The sequence below is a fragment of the Corythoichthys intestinalis genome, chromosome 8, assembly GCF_030265065.1.
Source record: "Corythoichthys intestinalis isolate RoL2023-P3 chromosome 8, ASM3026506v1, whole genome shotgun sequence".
In the NCBI taxonomy this organism is placed as follows: domain Eukaryota; kingdom Metazoa; phylum Chordata; class Actinopteri; order Syngnathiformes; family Syngnathidae; genus Corythoichthys; species Corythoichthys intestinalis.
In genome coordinates, this window is record NC_080402.1 from 4,925,041 (window position 1) to 4,951,497 (window position 26,457).

General features: G+C 36.3%; 1 protein-coding gene across 1 annotated transcript in view; it reads right to left on the reverse strand.

The window, feature by feature from the left end:
- Window positions 1-18,164: 18,164 nt before the first annotated feature.
- The window catches only part of inpp4b (inositol polyphosphate-4-phosphatase type II B), a 501,746-nt gene continuing 493,453 nt past the window's right edge, over window positions 18,165-26,457 (reverse strand). The window contains exon 22 of the mRNA XM_057844280.1: window positions 18,165-18,505. Within this exon, the coding sequence (XP_057700263.1) occupies window positions 18,373-18,505 (133 nt within the window). The 3' untranslated portion in view covers window positions 18,165-18,372. The remainder of the gene's footprint in view (window positions 18,506-26,457) is intronic.

Here is a 26,457-nt window from a genome sequence, read left to right on the forward strand (position 1 = left end):
TCCAACCTTCAGACTGCTCCTAAATAGATAAATGTATTAAATTGAAAATGCAGAAATTAATTTATAATTTTTATTTTTATCTAAAACTTGACAATTATGTTTTTCATTAATTTTTTTTCATGCTTAAAAAAAAAAAAATTATCAGGACGACTAAAATAAAAATAAATAATACAATATATATTTTTTTAAGTATCCAGCCTTCAGACTGCTCCTAAATAGATAATTTAATAAATTAAAAATACAGAAATTATTTTTTTTAATTTTTATTTATTCAAAATACATCAATTTTGTCCCTAAAATTTGACATATGTTTTTCATTATATTTCTTTAACTTGCTTTTTTTTTTTTTTAATCAGGACGACTAAAAATTTTTTTTTAAGTATCCAGCCTTCAAACTGCTTCTGAATAGATAATTAAAAAAATTAAATTTCAGAAATGAATTTATAATTTTTATTTATTCAAAACACATCAATTTTGCCCCTAAAATTTGACAATTATGTTTTTCATTATTTTTCTTTTTATTTAAAATAATAATAATATTAATAATAATACATTAAAAAAAAAAAAAAAAAAAGTATCCAGCCTTCAGAATGCTCCCATACAGATAGATTTAATAGAATAAGAATACAGAAATTATTTTATAATTTTTATTTATTCAAAATACGTCAATTTTGCCCCTAAAATTTGACATAGGTTTTTCATTATATTTCTTTAATTAACTGTTTTGTTTTTTTTAATCAGGACTAAAAAAAAAAAAAATTAAGTATCCAGCCTTCAAACTGCTCCTGAATAGAATATTAAAAAAATTAAAATTTCAGAAATGAATTTATACTTTTTATTTATTCAAAATACATCAATTTTGCCCCTGAAATTTGCCAATTATGTTTTTCATGATTTTTCTTTTTATGTAAAATAATAATACTAATAATAATACATTAAAAAAAAAAAAAAAAAAAGTATCCAGCCTTCAGAATGCTCCCAAACAGATAGATTTAATAGAATAAGAATACAGAAATTAATTTATAATTTTTATTTATTCAAAATACGTCAATTTTGCCCCTAAAATTTGACATGCATGTTTTTCATTATATTTCTTTAATTGTTTTGTTTTGTTTTTTTAATCAGGACGACTAAAAAAAAAAAAAAAAAAAAAAAAAAAAAAATTAAGTATCCAGCCTTCAAACTGCTCCTGAATAGAATATTAAAAAATTAAAATTTCAGAAATGAATTTATAATTTTTATTTATTCAAAATACATCAATTTTGCCCCTAAAATTTGACAATTGTTTTTCATTATTTTTCTTTTGATTTAAAATAATAATAATACTAATAATAATACATTAAAAAAAAAAAAAAGTATCCAGCCTTCAGAATGCTCCCAAACAGATAGATTTAATAGAATAAGAATACAGAAATTAATTTATAATTTTTATTTATTCAAAATACGTCAATTTTGCCCCTAGAATTTGACATGTTTTTCATTATATTTCTTTAATTAACTGTTTTGTTTTTTTAATCAGGACGACAAAAAAAAAATAAAAAAATTAGTATCCAGCCTTCAAACTGCTCCTGAATAGAATATTAAAAACATAAAAATTTCAGAAATGAATTTATCATTTTTATTTATTCAAAATACATCAATTTTGCCCCTAAAATTTGCCAATTATGTTTTTCATGATTTTTCTTTTTATGTAAAATAATAATAATACTAATAATAATACATTAAAAAAAAAAAAAAAAAAGTATCCAGCCTTCAGAATGCTCCCAAACAGATAGATTTAATAGAATAAGAATACAGAAATTAATTTATAATTTTTATTTATTCAAAATACGTCAATTTTGCCCCTAAAATTTGACATGCATGTTTTTCATTATATTTTTAATTTAAAAAAGTTAAAAAAAAAAAAAAAAGTTATCAGGACGACTAAAATAAAAATAAATAATAGAAAAAAAAAACAAAATTTTAAAGTATCCATACTTCAAACTACTCCTAAATATATAATGAAATAAATTAATAATTCAGAAATGATTGTTTAATTTTTATTTATTCAAAATACATCGATTTTGCCCCTAAAATTTGACAAGTACAGTGTATCGCGAAAGTGAGTACACCCCTCGCATTTCTGCAGATATTTAAGTATATGTTTTAGGAAAACACTGACAAAATGACACTTTGACACAATGAAAAGTAGTCTGTGTGCATCTTATATAACAGAGTTCATTTATTTTCTCCTCAAAATAACTCAAAATATAGCCATTAATATCTAAATCCCTGGCAACAAAAGTGAGTACACCCCTTTGAAAAAATTGAGAAAACCTGACTAAGCACGCCTCTAGAGTTGTCAATCAGAAAGTGAGAGATTACATTCATCCAAAAATAAAAGTGTTGTTTTTGAAGCGCATAGGAACAAGTATTCTTTTTAATGAATACTTTTTTTGTTGTACGTGAGTATATTTTTTGGCTGACTCCTTGACTTACACTTGAGTTTTGGCTACTTTAATCACCTTTGCCACTGTACAGTTCATTGCCAAAATGACTGGGAGGGGCACGGCTCTTGCTGTCAATGGCAGCCAAACTTTGAAAGATGTCTACATTGTTTTATTACCCAACATGTGGGATATTTCAGATTAAGCAGATTAGCATTTCAAAGTTGGCACAATCTCAGACATTGAAGCAAAAATTCAAACGAAAAAAACTACAATAATGGTGCAGCCTTTTGTGTACATGATTGATGCCAAATATAAACTAGTGACGGGAAACACTCAGGCCTCGGATAGACACGCAGTCAATTGTGAATGTCGAACAGTCGAGGAGTTTGGTTGCGACATTTGGGAAAAATGTATCAAAAATACTGACGGGATAAGTGTATTGTTTTTTGTTTGCGGAAAGTCAGCGTTTTTTTGTTGAGTTTTATTTCACATGTTTTTTTAAGGTATTTATTTTTGGGATGAAAATACTCGGTTATGTAGTATTTGACTTTTTTTGTGTGACTCATTTGTGTGTGCTATTTTTAGCTTATTCTAGTGATGACATTATTATTTCATTTGTTATCGATTGTGAGGTAAATCAGCAACAATTTTGATCTTTTGACATCATTGACCTCAAAATCAGCGTTTTTTTAAAAAAATTTTTTTTTAAGTTTAATATTCTCTTTTTTTTTCCATTTAGGGTATTTGTTACATTTTATTAAAAAAAAAAAAACACTAAGTTTTCTTTCAATTAATCGATTTTATTTACTTTAAAAGTATTAAATTATTTAAATTAAAAATTGTTTTTTTTATAATTATTAACTTTCAAAAAATTATTATTTTTTTTATTACCTCATTTAATACATTAGTTAATTAAAAGAAGAGTACTTCTTAAATACTTAAAAAAAATATAATCATTTTTATTTTTAAATAATAATAATAAAAACACTATTCAGATTTTGTTGTTGTTCCTGATGATAGCAGTTATTTGATTATTATTATTATATATTTGTTACTTATAAAACAAAAACATTTTTTTTTCCCTTTAATAAAAAATACATTTTTTTTACCACCCGCCCAAAACGCAAAGAAACAAACGATAAATACTCAGATTTTTTTTTAATAGTCGTCGATAAAACCAGATGATTATTATTATTCAGAATGATCAAACATCTGGTTTTGCTTTGTAAAACAATTGAAGTGCTCAAGAATTCCATTTTAGCTCTGTGACCTTTGATCTCTCTTAAATCCCATTATTGAATCACCTCTTTCATTTCATATTACAAACATGTATTGTATGTTTGATAATAACCCCTTTATTCTTTCTTGAGTTATCCTGAATATAAAACGAACACATACAGTTTTAGACCGGTGAACTTTGACCTCTTGACCTCAAAATTGAATCAGCACATCGTATCTTATTCAAAACATATACTGCAATTCTGATAGTAGTCTTGTATGCCTTCTTCAGTTATCCTGAATTCGAAATAAATTCAGTTTAGGACCTTCGACCTCTTGACCCCAAAACTGAATCACCTATATTATTTCATATTACAAATATATACTTCAAGCATAATAAATCATTTATTCCTTTTTTAGTTATCCTGAACACAAACATAATATTCAGCTTTGGACCTGTGACCTTTGACCTCAAAATGGAATCACCTCTTTCATTTCTTTTTAAAAACGTATACTGTAAGTATAATTAATCCTTTATACCATATTGAGTTATTCCAAACTCAAACATAAAAATTGAGCTTTGGACTTGTGACCTTTGACCTCAAAATGGAATCACCTCTTTCATTTCTTATGAAAAACGTATACTGTAAGTATAATTAATCCTTTATACCATATTGAGTTATCCTGAACACAAACCTAAAAATTTAGCCTTGGACCTGTGACCTTTGACCTCTTGACCGCCAAATTGGATCACCTATTTTATTTCATATTACAAACATATACTTGAAGTATGATAAATCCATTATTCCTTCTTCAGTTATTCTGAACACAAACATACAAATCCCTGTGACCTTTGACCTCCAAATTGAATCACCTATTTTATTTCATATTTAAAACATATACTGTAAGTATGAATAATCCTTTATTCCATCTTGAATTATCCTGAACACAAACATAAAAATTCAGTTTTGGACGTGTGACCTTTGACCTCCAAAACAGAATCACCTATATTATTTCATATTACAAACATATACTGTAAGTATAATAAATCCTTTATTCTTTCTTGAGTTATCCTGAACACAGCTTTGGAGCTGTGACCTTTGACCTCTTGACCCCCAAATTGAAACACCTATTTTATATCATATTACAACCATATACTGTAATTATGATTAATCTTTTATTCCTTCTTGAGTTATCCTAAACACAAACATAAAAAATCAGTTTTGGACCTCTGACCTTTGACCTCTTGACCCCAAATTGAATCATCTATTTTATTTCATATTACAAACATATACTGTAAATATGATATATCCTTTATTCCTTCTGGAGTTATCCTGAACACGATTATTAAAATTCCGTTTTGGACCTGTGACCTTTAACCTCTTAACCCAAAATTGAATCAACTATTTTATTTCATATTACAAAAATATACTGTAAGTTTGATCAATCCTTTTTTCCTTCTTGAGCTATCCTGAACACAAACATATAATTCAGTTTTTGACCTGTGACCTTTGGGCTCTTGACCCCTAAATTGAATCACCTCTTCCATCTCATACTACAAACATATACTGTAAAATCAATAATAACACCTTTATTCATTCTAGAGTTATCCTGAATAGAAACATACAAATTCAGTTTTGGACCGGTGACCTTTGACCTCAAAATGGAATCACCTTTCTTTTCATATTACAAACGTATACTGCAATTGTGATAATAATCCTTTTTTTCGTTCTCGAGTTATCGAGTTATCCCGAACAAAAACATACAAAGAGATAAAGGCAATCTAACAAATACCAACAATGACAATAACAAAAATAACCAGGAATGAATCAGCTATTCATTTGTGGAAACCTGACTAAGCATGCCTTTAGAGTTTTCAAATTAAAAAGTGAGAGATTACATTCATCCAAAAATAAAAGTGTTTTTGAAGCGCATGGGAAAATCATTCTTCCGTGTACCATAACACTGACGCACGATCCGATTGTGACAGGGACGAGGATGTGAACTAACCTGTCCGTTCGTCTTGTTTTCAGACAGGCACGTGGCTGCAGCGCTGCTCTCACCTGTGCAGAGAAACACTTGCAACTAAGGTGTGGATTAGTGTGTTTGTGCTGAGGTAGGACTACAGCAGGATAGGATGACTTTGCTTCACCTGCAAATAAGCACAACCAAGATTTGCCATGTTTTTTCTTTTTATGAAAACACATTTTGGTCACAAAAAAAAGAAAAAAAGAAAGGTTATACAATTGGGGTGATTCTTATGTAAGCTAGGCATTACGTTAATGAAGGACACTTAGCGAAACCAGTTTAAAACAGCAGAATGCTATAGATCGCCTAGGGTGCCTTGGTTACCTTTCAAAAAAGTTTAGTTCGTCAAGGGCAACCAGTGTGCAGCTGCTTGCTTGTTTCGTCTGTCGGTTTTTGGAGTCTCCTGCAAACCAAATTGAGGACTACAGTTTCTGGTTCATTGCTAAACTTTGGGTACAGATTACTGAACTGTGGGCACAATTTAGTAATCTGTGAGTACAGAAGAGTAAACTGTTGGTGCAGATGACTAAACTGTGGGTGCAGATTGCTAAACTGCGGGTACAGTTTAGTATCATGTGGTTACAGTTTACTAAACCGTGGGTACAGATTGCGAAACTTTGGGTACAGATTGCGAAACTTGATACAGTTTCGTAAACTGTGGGTACGGTTTGGTAATCTGTTGGTACACACTACTCAACTGTGGGTACACATTACTAAAGTGTGGGTACAGTTTGTTAATCTGTGAGAACAGATCAGTATACTGTGAGTACAGTTTAGTAAACTGTTGATATAGATTACTAAACTGGGAGCAGTTTTGTTAACAGTGGGTACAGATTACTAAACTGTGGGTGCATCTTAATAAACTGTGGGTACAGTTTAGTATCCTGTGGGTACTGATTGTGAAACTGTGGGTACAGTTTAGTGTCTTGGGTATAGTTTAGCAATTGGTGGGTACAGTTTAATAAACCGGCGCGTACGGTTTGATAATCTGTTGGTACACACTATTCAACTGTGGGTACACATTACTAAAGTGTGGGTACAGTTTGTTAATCTGTGAGAACAGATCAGTATTGTGAGTACAGTTAAGTAAACTGTGGATATAGATTACTAAACTGGGTGCAGTTCAGTTAACTGTAGGTACAGAGGACTAAACTGTTGGTACAGTTTAGTAATTTGTGGGTACAGATTAGAAATCCGTGGGTGCAGTTTACTAAACTGTGGGTACAGATTGCGAAACTGGGTACAGTTTGGTAAACTGTGGGGACAGTTTAGTAAACTAAGCGTGCAGTTTAGTAATCTGTGAGTACAGATTAGTATTCTGTGGGTACAGTTTATTAAATGCGAGTACAGATTGCGAATCTGTGGGTACAGTTTAGTATCATGCGGGTACAGTTTAGCAATTGGTGGGTATCAACTGGGGGTAATGTTTGGTAATCTGTGGGTACACACTACTCAACTGGGTACACATTACTAAAGTGTGGGTACAGTTTAGTAAACTGTGGGTACAGGTTGCGAAACTATGGGTACAGTTTAGTAATCTGTGGATACAGATTAGTATTCTGTGAGTACAGTTTAGTAAACTGCGGATACAGATTGCGAAACTGTGGGTGCAAATTACTAAACTGTGAGTACATTTAGCAATTGGTGGGTACAGTTTAATAAACTGGATACGGTATGGTAATCTGTGGGTACACACTACTCAACTGTGGGTACACATTACTAAAGTGTGGCTACAGTTTGTTAATCTGTGAGAACAGATCAGTAAACTGTGAGTACAGTTTAGTAAACTGTGGAGATACAGATGACTAAACTGGGTGCAGTTTAGTTAATAGTGGGTACAGATTACTAAACTGTGAATGCAGATTACAAAATTGTGGGTACAGTTTAGTATCCTGTGGGTACAGATTGTGAAACTGGGTACAGTTTAGTATCCTGTGAGTACAGATGACTAAACTATGGGTACAGATTTATAATCAGTGGGTGCAGTTTAGTTAACTGGGGTACAGATGACTAAATTGTTGGAACAGTTTAGTTATTTATGGGTACAGATTAGAAATCCGTGGGTACAGTTTAGTTAACTGTAGGTACAGATTTGTAATCCGTGGGTACAGTTTAGTAAACTGTGGGTACAGATTGCGAAACGGTACAGTTTGGGAAACTGTGGGGGCAGTTTAGTCATTTGTGGGTACAGATTGCTAAACTGTGGGGGCAGTTTAGTATTCTGTTGGTACAGATGATTAAACTGGCTACAGTTTAGTTAACTGTGGGTACAGATGACTAAATCGTTGGAACAGTTTAGTTATTTATGGGTACAGATTAGAAATCCGTGGGTACAATTTAGTTAACTGTGGGTACAGATTTGTAATCCGTGGGTAGAGTTTAAACTATGGGTACAGATTGCGAAACTGGGTACAGTTTGGGAAACTGGGGGCAGTTTAGTAATTTGTGGGTACAGATTAGTAAACTGAGGGTACAGTTTAGTAAACTGTGGGTACAGATGACTAAACTGGGTACAGTATGGTTAACTGTGGGTACAGTTTAGTCATCAATGGCTACCGTTTAATAATCTGTGGGTACAGTTTAGTAATCTACCTATTTAATCATTTTACTTTATTGATTAATTATAATTAATTATAATTAATTAATTATATTATTAATATATATACTGGAGTGCCACGTCCAATTCGTTCACAATGTTATGTTGTTGATAATGACAATAAAGACCTTTTCTAAACTGTGGCAAATTGATAAATTCTGCTGCATCTAGTACTGATTTTAACAGCATACAAACCGTCTTAAATGCTCTTCCCTCAGCTTGCTGGGTTCAGCTTCTTGCACGCTGACTGCAAAAAACTTCACAGACGTGCAGCGTTGCCTCGAGGGGCTGACGCCCGCCATTGAGGTGAGCAAAAGGTATACCAATCCTTTTTGCTTTCAGCCGTGGAACCTCTTTCGTCTTCTCTTCCGTGAAGCCCAATGAAGAAGTTGTCGTCTTTGCTCTTTTAGGCGTCCAGCGCCATGTTGTACGCGCCCACCATGAACAACATTCAACAAGTAAGTGAAAAGGCTCCATAATTCAAGAAGGTTCAGAGAGATCAAAAATCCAACTAGAGAATTTTTTGTGAGATTTCATTTTTTGGAAGAATCTGAAAGTATAACAAACAAAGGGAGCATTTCGACACTAATACACAGTACTTTGTTATCTACCCTTTGTTGGCAATAACGGAGGCCAAACGTTTTCTGTAACTCTTCACAAGCTTTTCACACACTTTTGCTGGTATTTTGGCCCATTCCCCCATGCAGATCTCCTCTAGAGCAGTGATGTTTTGTGGCTGTCGTTGGGCAACACGAACTTTCAACTCCTTCCACAGATTTTCTATGGGGTTGAGAACTGGAGACTGGCTAGGCCACTCCAGGACCTTGAAATGCTTCTTACGAAGCCACACCTTTGTTGCCCTAGCTGTGTGTTTGGGATCATTGTCATGCTGAAAGACCCAGCCACGTCTCATCTTCAATGCCCTTGCTGATGGAAGGAGATTTTCACTCAAAATCTCTCGATACATGGCCCCATTCATTCTTTCCTTTACACAGATCAGTCGTCCTGGTCCCTTTGCAGAAAAACAGCCCCAAAGCATGATGTTTCCACCCCCATGCTTCAAAGTGGGCATGGTGTTCTTCGGATGCAATTGAGTATTCTTTCTCCTCCAAACACGAGAACCTGTGTTTCTATCAAAAAGTTCTATTTTAGTTTCATCTGACCATAACACATTCTCCCGGTCCTCTTCTGGATCATCCAAATGCTCTCTACCGAACCGCAGACAGGCCTGGACGTTTACTGGCTAAAGCAGGGGGACACGTCTGGCAGTGCAGGATTTGAGTCTCTGGCGGTGCATTGTGTTACTGATAGCAGCCTTTGTTACTGTGGTCCCAGCTCTCAGTAGGTCATTCACTAGGTCCCCCCGTGTGGTTCTGGGATTTTTGCTCACCGTTCTTGTTATCATTTTGACATCACGGGGTGAGATCTTGCATGGAGCCCCAGATCGAGGGAGATTATCAGTGGTCTTGTATGTCTTCCATTTTTTAATAATTGCTCCCACAGTTTACCTATTGTAGATTCTGTCTTCCCAGCCTGGTGCAGGTCTACAGTTTTGTCTCTGGTGTCCTTTGACAGCTCTTTGGTCTTGGCCATAGTGGAGTTCGGCGTGTGACTGACTGAGTTTGTGGACAGGTGTCTTTTATACCGATAATGAGTTAAAACAGGTGCCATAAATACAGTTAACGAGTGGAGCCTCGTTAGACCTCGTTAGAAGAAGTTAGACCTCTTTGACAGCCAGAAATCTTGCTTGTTTGTAGGTGACCAAATACTTATTTTCCACTCTAATTTAGATTTTCTGTTTTTTTTTTTCTTCCCCACATTCTGTCCTTCATGGTTGAGGTTTACCCATGTTGACCTCCCTAATCTTTTGAAGTAGGAGAATTTGCACAATTGGTGGTTGACTAAATACTTATTTGCCCCACTGTAATTGGTTGTAATTCATTCATTGCAAGCAAAATAACCAGCAGGTGTAGCTTATAGTGCAAAAATTAGGGTAATTTGCCGGATGATACTTAATGACATCTGTAATAATAATATAAAATCACTAAATGAATGTAAATGAATAAACGTTTTGAGAAAATTAAGGATTGTTACATGAATAGTTGATGCAAATCTGTATAATTATTAAAAAAAAAAAAAAAAAATGTCTCCCTCAGAAGTGTCACTACTTTTCCCTCAAATGTTACATTTCGGAGTTGCAAATGGTCATCCAAGAACAAGTGGTCAACGACGATAATACCGACTGCATCTTCAATTTGGAGGAAGCTTTGGAAGATATCCCAGACCACGTGGTGAGTCCCGTCGTCACTCATTCAATGCTATAGACGTCCAATCCGTTTGGACGAATTGGACATCTAAGACACGTCAATGGCAGCACATTACTCCTAAGAGGAATATTTGAATGTTTTCATTTGCAGGTCAGCTGTCCGCCATGTGAAGCGCACTCACTTGGGAATATCACCACCTTTCTGGACAGACTCAACAAGCTCCTGCAAGCGATGGTCATAAACTCCCGAGGTGCAAAAATGTAATATATATTTGTAAATAGTTTTTTGTTACTAAATATACTGTATATCAATGAGATGTAGCAGCGCCCGCCAATATTTGACGCCAAAGCCAAAAACATCATCGGCTGTCAAATCGCAAATTATCTCCTGCCAAAATATGTGCGGAGAAAAAGTGGAAGTTTAATATCATGTAGCTATGTAAGTGTTTGATGTTTGCAAACATGTTGTCAATATCTCATTTGTAATATACAGTTGTGGTCAAAAGTTTACATACACTTGTGAAAAACATAATGTCATGGCTCTTTTGAGTTTCCAGTTATTTCAACAACTCTGATTTTTCTCTGATAGAGTGATTGGAACAGATACTTCTTTGTCACAAAAAAACATTCATGAAGTTTGGTTCTTTTATGACTTTATTATGGGTGAACAGAAAAAAGTGATCAAATCTGCTGGGTCAAAAATATACATACAGCAGCGCTAATATTTGGTAACATGTCCCTTGCCCATTTTCACTTCAATTAGGCGCTTTTGGTAGCCATCCACAAGCTTCAGGTTGAATTTTTGACCACTCCTCTTGACAGAATTGGTGCAGTTCAGTTAAATTTGATGGCTTTCTGACATGGACTTGTTTCTTCAGCATTGTCCACAAGTTCTCAATGGGGTTTAAGTCAGGACTTTGGGAAGGCCATTCGAAAACCTTCATTCTAGCCTGATTTAGCCATTCCATTACCACTTTTGATGTGTGTAATCCTCCTTCATGATCCTATTTACTCTCTGTAAAGCACCAGTTCCATTGGCAGCAAAACAGCCCCACAGCATAATACTACCACCACCGTGCTTGACGGTAAGCATGGTGTACTTGGGGTTAAAGGCCTCACCTTTTCTCCTCCAAACATATTGCTGGGAATTGTGGCCAAACAGCTCAATTTTTGTTTCGTCTGACCACAGGACTTTCCTCCAGAAGGTCTTATCTTTGTCCATGTGATCAGCAGCAAACTTCAGTTGAGCCTTCAGGTGCCGCTTTTGGAGCAAGGGCTTCCTTCTTGCACGGCAGCCTCTCAGTCCATGGAGATGCAAAACACGCTTGACTGTGGACACTGACACCTGTGTTCCAGCAGCTTCTAATTCTTTGTAGATCTGCTTTTTGGGGATTCTCGGTTGAATCTTCACCCTCCTGACCAATTTTCTCTCAGCAGCAGGTGATAGCTTGCGTTTTCTTCCTGATGGTGGCAGTGACAAAACAGTGCCATGCACTTTATACTTACAAACAATTGTTTGCACTGTTGCTCTTGGGACCTGCAGCTGCTTTGAAATGGCTCCAAGTAACTTTCCTGACTTGTTCAAGTCAATGATTCGCTTTTTCAGATCCATGCTGAGCTCCTTTGACTTTCCCATTGTAGCGTTTGTGGGTGTTTGTATCCAATGAGCCCTATTTAAATGGCCTCAGAGAAGTCACCAGCTTTAGTCACTCATAATCAATCACAAGAAGTTAAGAGGCCATACTATGAAGCTCATTTCACTGACACAACTTTCTAAGTCACCAAAATTGCTCATTTGTGTTGCTGTATGTATATTTTTGACCCAGCAGATTTGATCACTTTTTCTGTTAACCCATAATAAAGTCATAAAAGAACTTCATGAATGTTTTTTTGTGACAAAGAAGTATCTGTTCCAATCACTCTATCAGAGAAAAATCAGAGTTCTAGAAATAACTGGAAACTCAAGAGAGCCATGACATTATGTTCTTCACAAGTGTATGTAAACTTTTGACCACAACTGTCTATATTAAAAAAAAAAAAAAAGCACTATAGATATCATACTCTCGTCTCATCCTGTCTTTCCTGTTCATTTTGCATTTGCTGCTCGTTTCGTGAAATATCAACAGTGCTGTCATGCTCATTAATGTTGCTCTCGGGTTCAAATTGAAAGGTTTGCACAGATGACATGTTTTTTTCGCTAGAGTCATACTCTGAAAGCCCAGCAGCGTAACCATGTGACGTCACCGCCCTGCGACGTCAACAACAATGGCGACCTACTCGTTTAACTAATTTTACAAAGAAAATTTACATAATAACTAGGGCTGTCAAATTTATGGCGTTAACGGGCGGTAATTAATTTTTTAAATTAATCACGTTAAAATATTTGACACGATTAACGCATAGACGGAATGACCCCTTTATGCGTTGCCTCAAGCAGTTTACAATGACGCCGTTGTAGCACATTGAGAGCGAAAAGGCAGAGAAATGTCAGTGGACACAGGCGTTCATTGGACCGGGCCTTTTATTAGCTTAAGATTTGACAGTGAAGGGAAAAAGTTCCGTTCTCGCACACACCATATTATTGTTTGCATTAGTCTAACACATTCATCTAACTATAGTTTAGGCAGACTTCACTCAGTGCCCTTGACACAGTAAAGTTAATCACCCTTCTCGGGGCTCCTGAGGGGGAAAAGGAAAAATGGTACCATTTCTCGTAGGCACTGTCTGTTTGCATTACTCGAACACACGTAATATAATTAACCAGGGAATAGTATTATTTCTCCTATTTACTGTAGGACTGAACCTAATATAAAATAAATAGCACACCATAGTTTAATGAAAAGCAGCATTGATATACAACGACATCTTATCATAGAAGCCCAACATATGCGTCAGATTGACGCACCAAAACTTGCAAATCAGTTCTGCGAGAACAAAGCGCTCTTTGTCCTAAAACAAGTAAAGCCAGCCCGGATAACAAAGTTGATAGCTGGCGCTTGTGACATCAAGACCAGCGTCGGTCGCTGTGGCAACCACATCCCATCCACGCACGACCCTAAACAGCCTAAAACCGGCCAGAGAGGGATGATCCCAAAGCAACGCCCGGACACACCTTCGGCCGGCCCACGGACTTAAAAAACACTGGACACTGAGATAAGACAGATTTTGCTGCTCGGAAACGTGTAGCCTTGTTTTGGATCCAGAATTGTCCCTCCGTCGTCTGTTTTTGCCCATTGTCGACGAATAAATTGTGAACCTGCTTTCGGTGAGTCTTTTTCAAACTTTTCAAGCATGGAGTCAGTACAAAGGGTTAAAATAAGAAGAGAGCGCGCAAAGTTCCTCCTTCCCGGTTGGCGCACGCGAGGCAGCATCAGCCGAGCAGCACTTGTTTTGGCTGTCGCTGTTTCCGTGCGGCTTGACTGGGGAAGTAAATTTCAACAACAGCCACTACTAACAGTCATGGTTGACCAACTTCCCATCATGCATTTGGGTGGAGCAAGAGACAATCTTGTTCTGAACACACTGAATTGAACACAACGCAGAACACATTGTATACCATTTGCAGCCATTACTGACAGTCATGGTTGCCCAACTTCCCATCATGCATTGAGGTGGAGCAAGAGGCAATCTTTTTCTTAACACGCTTAATTGAACACAACACGGAACACATTGTATACCATTTGCAGCCACTACTGACAGTCATGGTTGCCCAACTTCCCATCATGCATTTGCGCGGAGCAAGAGACAATCTTTTTCTTAACACGCTTAATTGAACACAACACGGAACACATTGTATACCATTTGCAGCCACTACTGACAGTCATGGTTGCCCAACTTCCCATCATGCATTTGGGTGGAACAGTTAAGTCGCTACAGTATCATTTAGTGAAAGCACAACAAAAATAATATTCCCATCCCTCAAAAAAATAATGTTCACAAAAAGAAAAGCGCTCAATGCAAAGAGAACTGGCATTCCTAATCAAATAGCTATGCAAAATACACATGTTAATAATGTTAATGCCATCTTGTGGATTTATTGTTATAATAAACAAATACAGCACTTATGTACAGTATGTTGAATGTTTATGTCCGTCTTATGTCTTATCTTTCCATTCCAACAATAATTTACAGAGAAATATGGCATATTTTAGAGATGGTTTGAATTGCGATTAATTACAATTAATTAATTTTTAAGCTGTGATTAACTCGATTAAAATTTTTAATCCTTTGACAGCCCTAATAATGTTTATCGTTTAAAAACTGCTAGTCTTTCTATCCGTGGATCCCTTTAAAACGTATGCCATGATCCCGGTATTTGATGTAATATAAAACACGTAGCTTACTCACTTCCTCGTCCGTCCAATGGTCCCTCGATTGTCAGACTTTTTTTACCCATTCTTGGCGGTGAACAAGATCTTTTGGAAACTCAAAAAGGCTCACATTACTCTCCCTGGTGTAGCAACAAAAGCCTGCAGCACATTGGGCTGGCGTGACGCTAAAAATGAACAAATTTATCCGCAAAATCAGCTGAATCTGAAGTCCTTATGCAAACAATAGTTTGGCTGTATAGTGAAGATGATCTCATTCCCTGACATCACATTCGCCCAATCCCATACTCTGGCTGGAAGTCACTCATTTTCATGGCGCGGGATTCAAAAAAATGAATGAATATATCGATCGCTTTCATTCAGGAGCATCAAATACCGCGTGTAAAATGAAATAAACATGCTTTCTGGTGTCATGTGCACTTTAAGTTTTCATTGTCATTTGTACTTTAAAAAGTAAGAGGTAGCAAAACAGGAACAAAATTTTCAAGTTGTAATTTTTTTTTGTGTGGAAAATATTGAAGATGTTATTTTTATCCTGTTTTTGTAAAATTACTGAATATGTCAGAAACCACTGTACATGTACAGGTAGTCCCCAGGTTATGACGTATTCGACTTACGCGATTGCGACTTTACGACAAAGTAGTCTCGCTTGCTTAAATGCTATGAATGCTAACGTATTTACAAATTTCATAGCAAATCGCTCACACGTAACACCACAAACTGTAGCTGTAAACTTAATTACAAATGCATACACAAACATTTATTAGCTGAAACAACTTACAGCCTTATATGGGTCAAACCAGATCGCAGCTATCCTTTATCCATGTCAAACGTCTGAGTCTGCTTCTTAGTCATACAAGCCACACCCAACGCTGCCACCAGAGGGCAGTGTATCATCCATCATTAAACAAAATGCAGTACTTTTTGGATAGTTGAGGGGTATTCAAAGGGTTCATTCCGACTTAAGCGGAAATTCGGGTTTTGTCGCCATCGTAGGAACGGAACTTGTTTGTAACGCGGGGACTACCTGTATATTTTATACAGCCCCCTGGTGGGCAAAGTGCGACACCAGATTTATGTTATACATTTGTCATGATGTGCAAAATTGTTGACTTTTTATCGAATGAAGTTAGGAATGTTTGTTTATAATGATGTACTGTGCAATTTCTTTTGCATTAAAAAAATGTTGCTAAAAATTTGCAGGGCTGTTTTATGCTAGCAGTGCTATTTATCGTAGGCGGAGTTTGACTTTTGGGGCGGGAGCACAACATGTTCATAACCCCGAAACGCAGTGTCAGCAATAAAATTATTTATTTTAATATTTATAATAATAAGTTGACAATTAGCATTTTTTTCCCATCATGCTTGAGGGGAATTCTAAATCAGGCTGCTTAGGCAATACTTTTCGCCAAGATCGTCATCCATTGATTATGGTACGCTTTACGGTGTCTTGCCAATGTAGTTACCCCAGTCAAAAATTGTATCCCCTGGGCAGAGCCTTATAGAGGTAGATTTGTGTCTTTATTATTCAACCAAAAATATGTCGTTTCAATTGAAAAAAAATGTGTTTGAATGCAAGAATAAATTTGAAACTTAAAAAACTCAACCAAAAAAAGTGCATGTGAAAGCTATTTTTCTTAGATTTTTTTTTGTGTTTTTTGATAGAGGCAGCTTTTTGATTGAAGTAATGTTGATTTGTTTTTGGGCCACATTTTGGCTAGGACATTTTTGTTTTTATTATTCAATCAAAAAATAAGTTGCTTCAAAAAAATATAGATTTTCATAAAGAAAAAAAATTCAATCGTAGAAAAAGTTTTTGCATATGAAAAAATATTTGAGATTGTAAAATTTGCATTTTGAACACAATTTTTGATTGAAAAAGTTTGAAGTAATGTTGATTTGTTTTTGGGCCACATTTTGGCTAGGACATTTTAGTTTTTGTTATTCAATCAAAAAATAAGTTGCCTCAAAAAATATATAGATTCTCAAAAAGAAAAACAAAATCAATCATAGAAAAAGCTTTTGCATGTGAAAAAATGTTTGAGATTGAAAAATTTGAAAAAGAAGTAATGTTGATTTGTTTTTGAGCCACATTTTGGCTAGGACATTTTTGTTTTTATTATTCAATCAAAAAATAAGTTGCTTCAAAAAAATATAGATTTTCAAAAAGAAAATTAAAAAAAAAAATTCAATCATAGAAAAAGTTTTTGCATGTGAAAAAATATTCGAGATTGAAAAATGTGCATTTGAACACAATTTTTCATTGAAAAAGTTTGAAGTAATGTTGATTTGTTTTTGGGCCACATTTTGGCTAGGACATTTTTGTTTTTATTATTCAATCAAAAAATAAGTTGCTTCAAAAAATATAGATTTTCAAAAAGAAAATTAAAAAAAAAATTCAATCATAGAAAAAGTTTTTGCATGTGAAAAAATATTTGAGATTGAAAAATTTGCATTTGAACACAATTTTTCATTGAAAAAGTTTGAAGTAATGTTGATTTGTTTTTGGGCCACATTTTGGCTGGGACATTTTTGTTTTTATTATTCAATCAAAAAATAAGTTGCTTCAAAAAAATATAGATTTTCATAAAGAAAAAAAATTCAATCGTTGAAAAAGTTTTTGCATGTGAAAAAATATTTGAGCTTGAAAAATTTGAAAAAGTTTGAAGTAATGGTGATTTGTTTTTGGGCCACATTTTGGCTAGGACATTTTTGTTTTTATTATTCAATCAAAAAATAAGCTGCTTCAAAAATATATAGATTTTCATAAAGAAAAAAAATTTCAATCATAGAAAACATTTTTGCATGTGAAAAAATATTTGAGATTGAAAAATTTGCATTTGAACACTCGATTTTCCATTAAAAACCTTTTCTTTGATTGACGCAATATTTTTTGTGTTTGGGCCATATTATGATCAGGACATTTGTGTTTAAATCATTCAATCCCAAAAAAGTTGTTTTTTGTTGTTTTTTTTGTTGCTATTTTTCGATCAAAGAGAAAAATCATTTTACAAAATTTCCAAAAAATTTTTTGTTGAAAATTTTATGCAAAGCAAATGACTCTCTAAGGTGCTCAAAAAATAATTTTGACCCATTATAAAAATATATTATTTTGTTCATTTCATTCATTTTTGTTGCACTTTTATTGCTTTACAACTTTTATAAATATATATAGGAAAGTTAATTACATGCAATGACACTTTTCGGACACCGGGGGGGCCTGGCCCCTTGGCCCCCCTTAAAAACCGCTTATGCTATTTATTCATTTTCAATGGATTTACAAACAACAAATGAAAGCGCTTCACGTTTTGTTATAAAAATGTACAAAAACAAGGACAAGGAAATGGAAAGACTGTTTTATTTTGAAAATGGAGTATGCTGACAGCGTAGAAAAAAAATAAATAATTGTCGTTTTCTCAAATTGGGAGTAGCTCGAAGGAAGAGTGGGCTGTACCTTATCAGTTAACTCCAGGAAGCAAACGGTCAACAAAGAAAGACAGGAAGCGTTCATGTGTCCACTTTGCCGTAGGAGCCCTCGGGGGGGCGGTAGAATTTTGGAAAGGCCATCAGCTGCAGCATGTTGAAGGCGTACTTCCTGCAGCCGATGTTCTTCTCCACGTTGTCCATGCGACAGCCTTCTCTGGCGGCCAAACGCAACAATGAAAAGCGTCAACACGGGATTTCAAAATGCGCGTTCCTATGACAGTTTCGCTAACGTCAAAACTTGAAAACAATAAGATTCAGGAAGTATAATCATAAAAAGATCAACAAAGCATAGCTATGAATGTAATCACAGTGAAGATCAAAGTAATACTAGTGCTACAATGCTTTCAAAATCATTTTCGAATATAAAAATATCAATTTCATGATACAAAAATAAGTGAAACCTAATACAATTATGAAAATCATTTAGGTGTTCCATATTCCAGTGATTTTGTTGTTGTTGTGGTACTTGATGTATTAAAAAAAGGTCCTATAATTTAGCAATTTTAAAGTTGATAACAATACATATATATTCAAAATTATACGTTAATAAAATTAAAAGGTATGCTCCAATATGATGGAAAAATATTAAGTGCAGCTCGTACTTTAAAAAGAAAGAAATTTACAATAAATATAAATGCAAAATATACAAATATCTTTTCTGGCTTTAATTACAAATATGAAATTAAATAATTAAATGAAAAAAATTACAATGTGTAAAAAAAAAAAATTATATTCAAAAAATCTTTACTTACAGAAATGAAATAAAATAAGAAAAAGAAACAATATGTAAAAAAATTTTTTGTTTTATTTATTTTCACTTTTTTAAAGAAATGAAATACATTAAAAATAAACAAGTGAATGATATAAAATATTTTTTCTTGTTCTTCTTAAAAAAAAAGTAAAAATAAATAATAATTAAATAACTGCAACGGGTATTCCATATTGCAGTGACTTTATTATTATTCTTTTTTTTTCTTTGGTACTTTATGCATTAAACAAGATCTTCTAATTTTGCAATTTTAAAATGGAGAAAATACATCTAAAAATATTTTCTATAGGCTGTGCTGCTATAAGTTCAATACAAAAAAGCACAGGTATGGATACAATTTTAAAATTATAATGAAATAAAATTTAAAGGTATGCTCCAATATTATGGGAAAAAATATGACATGTGCAGCCATTATTACTATCATTATTTTTTTTAAATTAATTTATTTTTTTACAATATGTAAAATAAATAAACAATAATATATAAATATATATAATAAATGGTTTTACTAAATAAAAAAAAAAGATATAAATAATTAAATGGAAAATTTACAATATCTGAAAATGTTTAAATATTTTGATATTTTACTTAAAAAAAGTAAAAATGATTAAATGAAAAAAAAAACTCATCTTAATTATTTATTCATTTATCTATTTTTTTATGTTTTATAAAACAAAAATAAAGATATTAAAGGGAAAAAATTACAAGATAAAAACATATATATACTATATAATGTTTTTTTTCTTTTACTTCAATTGAAAATAAATTATTTTTGACTATATAAAAAAATCATTTTCATAATACAAAAATAAAACCTAATACAATTACGAAAAAAATATGGGTATTCCATTTTCCAGTGACCGTTTTTTTTGTACTTTATACATTTAAAAAAAAGTCCTTTTTTTTGTTTTTTAAATTGAGAACAATCCAGTAAATTTATTTTCCTGAAAATAATCATTTTAATCTAAAAATAAATACAAAGCACTACTTTGTCCTTTAATTCATAGTTTTTCAACTGTTTTTTGAGCCACGGCACACTTTTTTGTTAAAAAACAAAAAAACCCCCCCAAAAAAACCATGGCACTCCACCATCAAAAAATGTAAAAATGACTGTCGATTATATTAACAATAGCTAGCTGCTAGCTGGACACTGCTAGCTGGCCGTCGCTGCTAGCCGCCGCCCATTGTTGTTACTAACGGCGTTATTTTTTTTCAGTAATGAGTAATCTAATTAATTACTTTTCTCATCTTGGCAACGCCGTTACCGTTACTGAGGCGGGAAAGGCGTGCGTTCCTATGCGTTACTAAGTTGGTTGAATAAAAAAAGTCAGAGAGAGACGGACTCAGGGAGATGAGAGAGCATAGCAGGAGTGGGAAAGACGCCGTTGCAAACGCGATGCTAGGTGGCTCCAATAATCTCTGACTGTAGCCATAGCCAAGAACTACGCCCATATGATACGGTAGCTATCACATATTATAGAACTAGATGCAAATGACGGACACGGCTGCATTGGCGACATGTTTTAAGGACTATATGCATTAGTAAACAGCCGCCATCTTAAAGCAGTAGACCTTCCTAGCGAAGTAAGTTTTTTTTTTTTTTTTTTTTTTTAATCTAAAATGCTCCTAAATCGGCAAAATCTTGACTTAAATCTATCTTTAAATGATGAAACAGTTTTAAAACTTACTTATGTTGAAAGTAGACAGAAGGGAACTAATGCAATAACGGGAGCAATTTTAACAACTTTAACGGTTGATTCACAAATTTAAATGACTTCCACACATAGCAAAGGTTAGTATCTAGTTATCGCAATACCCTTGTGTCTAGTTAAGTGGAGGGTAAAGAATTGGGCTAGGGCCAATTGTCTCCAAAACCCTTTAAACTGACCTGTTTTTTTTTTTTTTTTTTTTTTTTGAGAAAAAAAAAAAAATTATCACTAGTTACTTTGCCAAGTAACTAATTACACTTACATTCAGGTAACTGAGTTACTAACGCAGTTACTTTTTACACTTACATTCAGGTAACTGAGTTACTAACGCAATTACTTTTTGGGAGAAGTAATTTGTAACTGTAATTAATTACTTTTTTAAAGTAAAATTTACAACACTGCAGCCGCCGCTAGCTAACTGGCCACAGCCGCCTTTTGTTAGCTGACCGCCACCGCTAGCTACCTGTGGCAGTCAGCCAGCTAGTAGTGTCCAGCTAGCGTTGGCCGTCAGCCAACTTGCGGCGGCGCTCAGCCAGCTAGCTGGCCGCCGCTAGCTAGCTGAGCACCACTAACTAGCTGGACACTGCTAGCTGGCTGAGTGCCGCTGTAAGCTGGCTGACGGCCAACGCTAGCTGGACACTGCTAGCTCGCTGACTGCCGCAGCTAGGTGACCGCTGCCGCTAGCTAGCTGGGCACCACTAACTAACTGGACACTGCTAGCTGGCTGAGCGCCGCTGTAAGCTGGCTGACGGCCAATGCTAGCTGGACACTGCTAGCTGGCTGACCGCCGCAGCTAGCTGACCGCCGCTGCTAGCCAGACGCCACTAGTCGGACGCTGCTGGCTGGCTGCCACTAGCCAGCTAGCCAACGCCTTTAGCTAGATGACCGCCGCCACTAGCTAGTTGATCGCTGCTGCTGGCTGGCTGGCTGACGACCACCGCTAGCTGGACACCGCTGGCTGGCTGACTGCCGCCACTAGCTGACCGCTGCCACTAGCTGGCTTGGCCGCTGCTAGCCGGACGCCGCTGGTAGCTAGCTGGCCACTGCAGTTAGCCGCTGCTAGCTAGCTGGCCACTGCAGCTAGCCGCTGCTAACTAGCTGGCCACTGCAGCTAGCCAGACTCCACTAGTCAGACGCTGCTGGCTGACCGCCACTAGCCAGCTGGCCACTGCAACTAGCTAGCTGGCCGCAGCTGCTAGCTAGCTAGCCGCCGCTAGCCGGACATTGCTAGCCAGCCGCCGCTAGATGGGCACTGCTAGCCTGCTGCTGCTAGCTAGCCAGCTAGTAGTGTCCAGCTAGCGTTGGCCGCTGGTAGCTGGCTGAGCACTACTAACTAGCTGGACACTGCCAGCTGGCTGACTGCTGCAGCTAGCTGACCACTGCCGCTAGCTAGCTGGGCACCACTAACTAACTGGACACTGCTAGCTGGCTGAGCGCCGCTGTAAGCTGGCTGACGGCCAACGCTAACTGGACACTGCTAGCTGGCTGACCGCCGCAGCTAGCTGACCGCCGCTGCTAGCCAGATGCCACTAGTCGGACGCTGCTGGCTGGCTGCCACTGGCCACCGCCTTTAGCTAGATGACCGCCGCCACTAGCTAGTTGACCGCTGCTGCTGGCTGGCTGGCTGACGACCACCGCTAGCTGGACAACGCTGGCTAGCTGACTGCCGCCACTAGCTGACCGCTGCCACTAGCTGGCTTGGCAGCTGCTAGCCGGACGCCGCTGCTAGCTAGCTGGCCACTGCAGCTAGCCGCTGCGAGCTAGCTGGCCGCCGCTAGCCGGACTCCCCTAGTCAGACGCTGCTGGCTGACCGCCACTAGCCAGCTGGCCACTGCAACTAGCTAGCTGGCCGCAGCTGCTAGCTAGCTAGCCGCCGCTAGCCGGACACTGCTGCTAGCTAGCTAGCCGCCGCTAGCCGGACACTGCTAGCTAGCTGCCTGCTGCCGCTAGTTCCACTCTAACCTAGTATTTAGTTACCTATTGACACCTACTGATAAGGAAGAGTATTGTATGATCACCGACCATTGGACAAACATTTTGACATCAATTAGGTGAAAGTGGATGATTTTCAGTGGTTTGCTTTAATTTCATAATTGTTTAGTTAATTGATTACTCAATAATAATACCTTGTCTGTACATAAAATCATTAATTTTATATAGAAAACTTGTTTCTTTATCTTATTAAGCCGACCCCAAAATACAACAACATTGGAAACATATTAATTGCCTTGGTGCGGTGGTTGTTTCCGATTGTCGAAAATGCAAACAGATTGTTTACCCGCCATAAAACGAGCGAGCCTCGAGTGTGTGAGCGAGTGATTTCAAGGGCGTGGCGTTGACGTGGCTCATTGCACAGCAAAACTCAATTACAAAGTCCACTTAGTGTGTCACCGCTGTTTTGCATTCTCAAACCGCAAAGTGTTTACAAAGCCTCGTCTATCTCGCGATTAAATATTAATTGTTTCTCTGGTAATACAGCTCTGGAAGCCTTTCAACTGGCTTTCCTGAAACAAATTCGAATATAATTGAGGCGTCACGCTAACAATACACTATTAGTTGAAATGATCGTGTCAGTCAAGTTAGTGAGCACAAGAAGAGTTGATTACCGTAATTTTTGGACTATAAGGCGCACCTGAATATAAGCTGCTACCTACCAAATTTGACACGAGCTGTCCTCATTGTATTATGGGATATTTACACCAAAAGATATTTACCGGTAATACTTCATTTGACAGCGGCATCATAAGACTGTCATAAGACCAAATGAACCACCATTATTGCTTCTAGAAGCTTCATTTGGGGAGACAGTCAACCTCTGCTGCCACCTGCTGTCAACATTGTTTTCGTCCACCATGCCTCCTAACATGCACTGCAGCGCTACAGATGTAAATAATCAAAATTCATGTTCAGTGCTAATTATTTCTTCAGTTGCTGTTCCAGTTGTTTCATTAACTGCTAGTTATGGTATCTGGTAACACTTTATTTGACAGTGGCGCTATAAGACTTTCATAAGACCATTATAATTATGACGTGACACTGCCATGAGCATTAATGAATGCTTATGACAGATGTCTATTTGTGTCATCCGGTGAATTATCTCACTTTTGAATGGATGTAAAATATCCAAGCAGGACATAAATGGAGTAAGTGACATAATTTGCCAGATGACACTTAAAGTGATCCTCTAACTTAAATACATGTAGGCTTTAATAAACCACAATTGTTCTCTTGTACTAAAATATGTTGTTAGAAACACATAAAATGTTAAATCAATGGCAATATTTTATAATATTTAGTCCATATTTTGACCGTTAGTTGGCGCCATGGTTTGCGGGCTCGCAGTGATGACGTCATTTCCAAATGTGTAGCGTGTTCAACAATTGCTTATTGCTGCCTAAACTCGCGAAGTAAAATGCCACCATGTGCTGCTTTTGGATGCAATTTCCAGTCAAACGGAAACAAGGGGAGTGGAGTGAGTGGTCAAGGTGGAATTATTATTTTTAGTGAATAAATGTGCATAAGTGGAAGCTTCTCCCCCTTTTTGATCCCTGTATGCACGTATCCTACCCACCACGCATTACAACTGGCACCCGAACATTTTTCCGGGATCCTCAGTCAAGTAAGGGATCCGTCTATTTTCTGGATCCGACGGTCCCTCCGTGTCTGCAATATTGGTTTCGGATCTGTCCATTTTTTTGATTCGTCGGTCCCACAGCGGCTTTTCAGATCAGTCTATTTTGTGGAATCGACGGCCTGACGCGGCTGCGACATTGCCATGGGATTGGTCTAATTCCTGGATCTTCGAGTGATTAAAAAACGCAGATTTGGATTACTATTGCTGTCTTTTATGTTGACTATTCCTCGTGGGAGTTTTCCCCAAATCATACTAAACAATTAAAGCACTATGGCACGCTACAGTGACGACAGTGTCTCTGACGTGGACCTCACAACAATGTTGGAGTTCGTCAGGGAACGCGTGTTTGCGTACTGCTGAGCTCCCGAGTGAAGAGTGGTCAACGTGGAAATATTGTTTTTTGTGAATAAATGTGCATAGTGGAAGCTTCTCCCCTTGTTGGTACTTTTATACACGTATCCTAGCTACCACGCGTTACAATGTACAAAACATGGATTACACAAGGTGTGCTCTTTGGCCTGTACTGTATGTAAAGCACACGACAGCTCTGGATGCTAACAATCTACATAATTATATTGGGATAAGTTTGAAAACGCAATATGTTTACCTTGAATATCTGCTAATAAAACCAGACAGCATACACTATCGCTCCCAACCGGACTTCCCAACAGGACTCTCTCGCATCACCAGTTTTGCCCAACTTTTGTCTTATCAGGTATTTGCTGCACGCATTCTTCCCTGAAGCTCGTCTTGTGAACGACCGACAGTGCTGTCCTGCTCTTCACTTTTCAGATCTGGTTCAAATAGGAAGGGTAGAACTGACGACATGTTGGGAAAGCTAACGAGTGACGCGCTGGAATTTCGGCAACGGGACCAGTGACACTGCGACATAACAAGAATGGCGACCTATCACTTAAAATAATTTTACAAACTTTATTAAAACAAAAACATTAAAAGGGGTTTTAATATCAAATTATTATAACTCACACTAACATTTATCTTTTAAGAATTACTTGTCTTAAAAATAGAGGATCCCTTTAATACATCTTGCAGTAATTAATATCCATGATAGTGTCATGTCATAATTATGACGGTCTTATGGCAGTCTTATGACGTCGCTGTCTAATAAAGTGTTACCTATTAACCCAAATAAATAGAATGAGGGTAAAAAGTAGCAGTTTATAGTCCAAAAATGAGAGCAATTGGCAAGCACTGACGGCGACAGACGTCCAATCACTTTTGAACCCAGTCAAAATGGATTGGACATCTGGATTGGACGTCCAGTGGCTATATTTAAAAAAGTAGGCGGTGCTCTCACGCAACTCAATTTTTCATCAACTACGCCAAACTGTTTTTTTTGTTTTTTTATGCTCAAACACCACTGAAATGCTCTCACACATCTGAAATGTTCTTATCCACACCACTAAAAGACACTATCACACTGCCTACCCAAGTGTTACTACACTTGCAAAATATTGAAAAGCTCTGTAATTCACCGCCAGACCACCAGAGGGGTGTGACTTTGTCTTTTTACAGTTTTGGGGACTCTTGTCGAATTCCTTTAGTTTCCCTGCGGTCATTGACAGCAATGGCAATGGAGATGTAACGTGTGTATTTGCAGCTGCAGCTAATAAATATTGAATAACAAATGTTGTTAGTACAAATGTTGAAGCGTAAACGACACAGAACGGCTGTGCTGTAGTGCCTCAAAGTCGTTCCCTAATAAATCCCACTTTTTTTTTTTTTTTTTTTTTTTACACAAGTATAACATTTAACATATAATAAGTTTTTGCCCAAAATAACATGGTAATTTTTTTTATTTAGTGCAAGTTTTTAACAGCACCAGAAACTGTCAGGTAAACATTAGCATTATATACCATTTAAGCTAGCGGACTTTTGCTACGCAAGTTAGCCAATTGTAAAAATTAGTAAGCATTATATAGTATTTCAGCTAGCGGACTTTTGCCTCCCAGTTTAGCCAAACTTCGTTAACA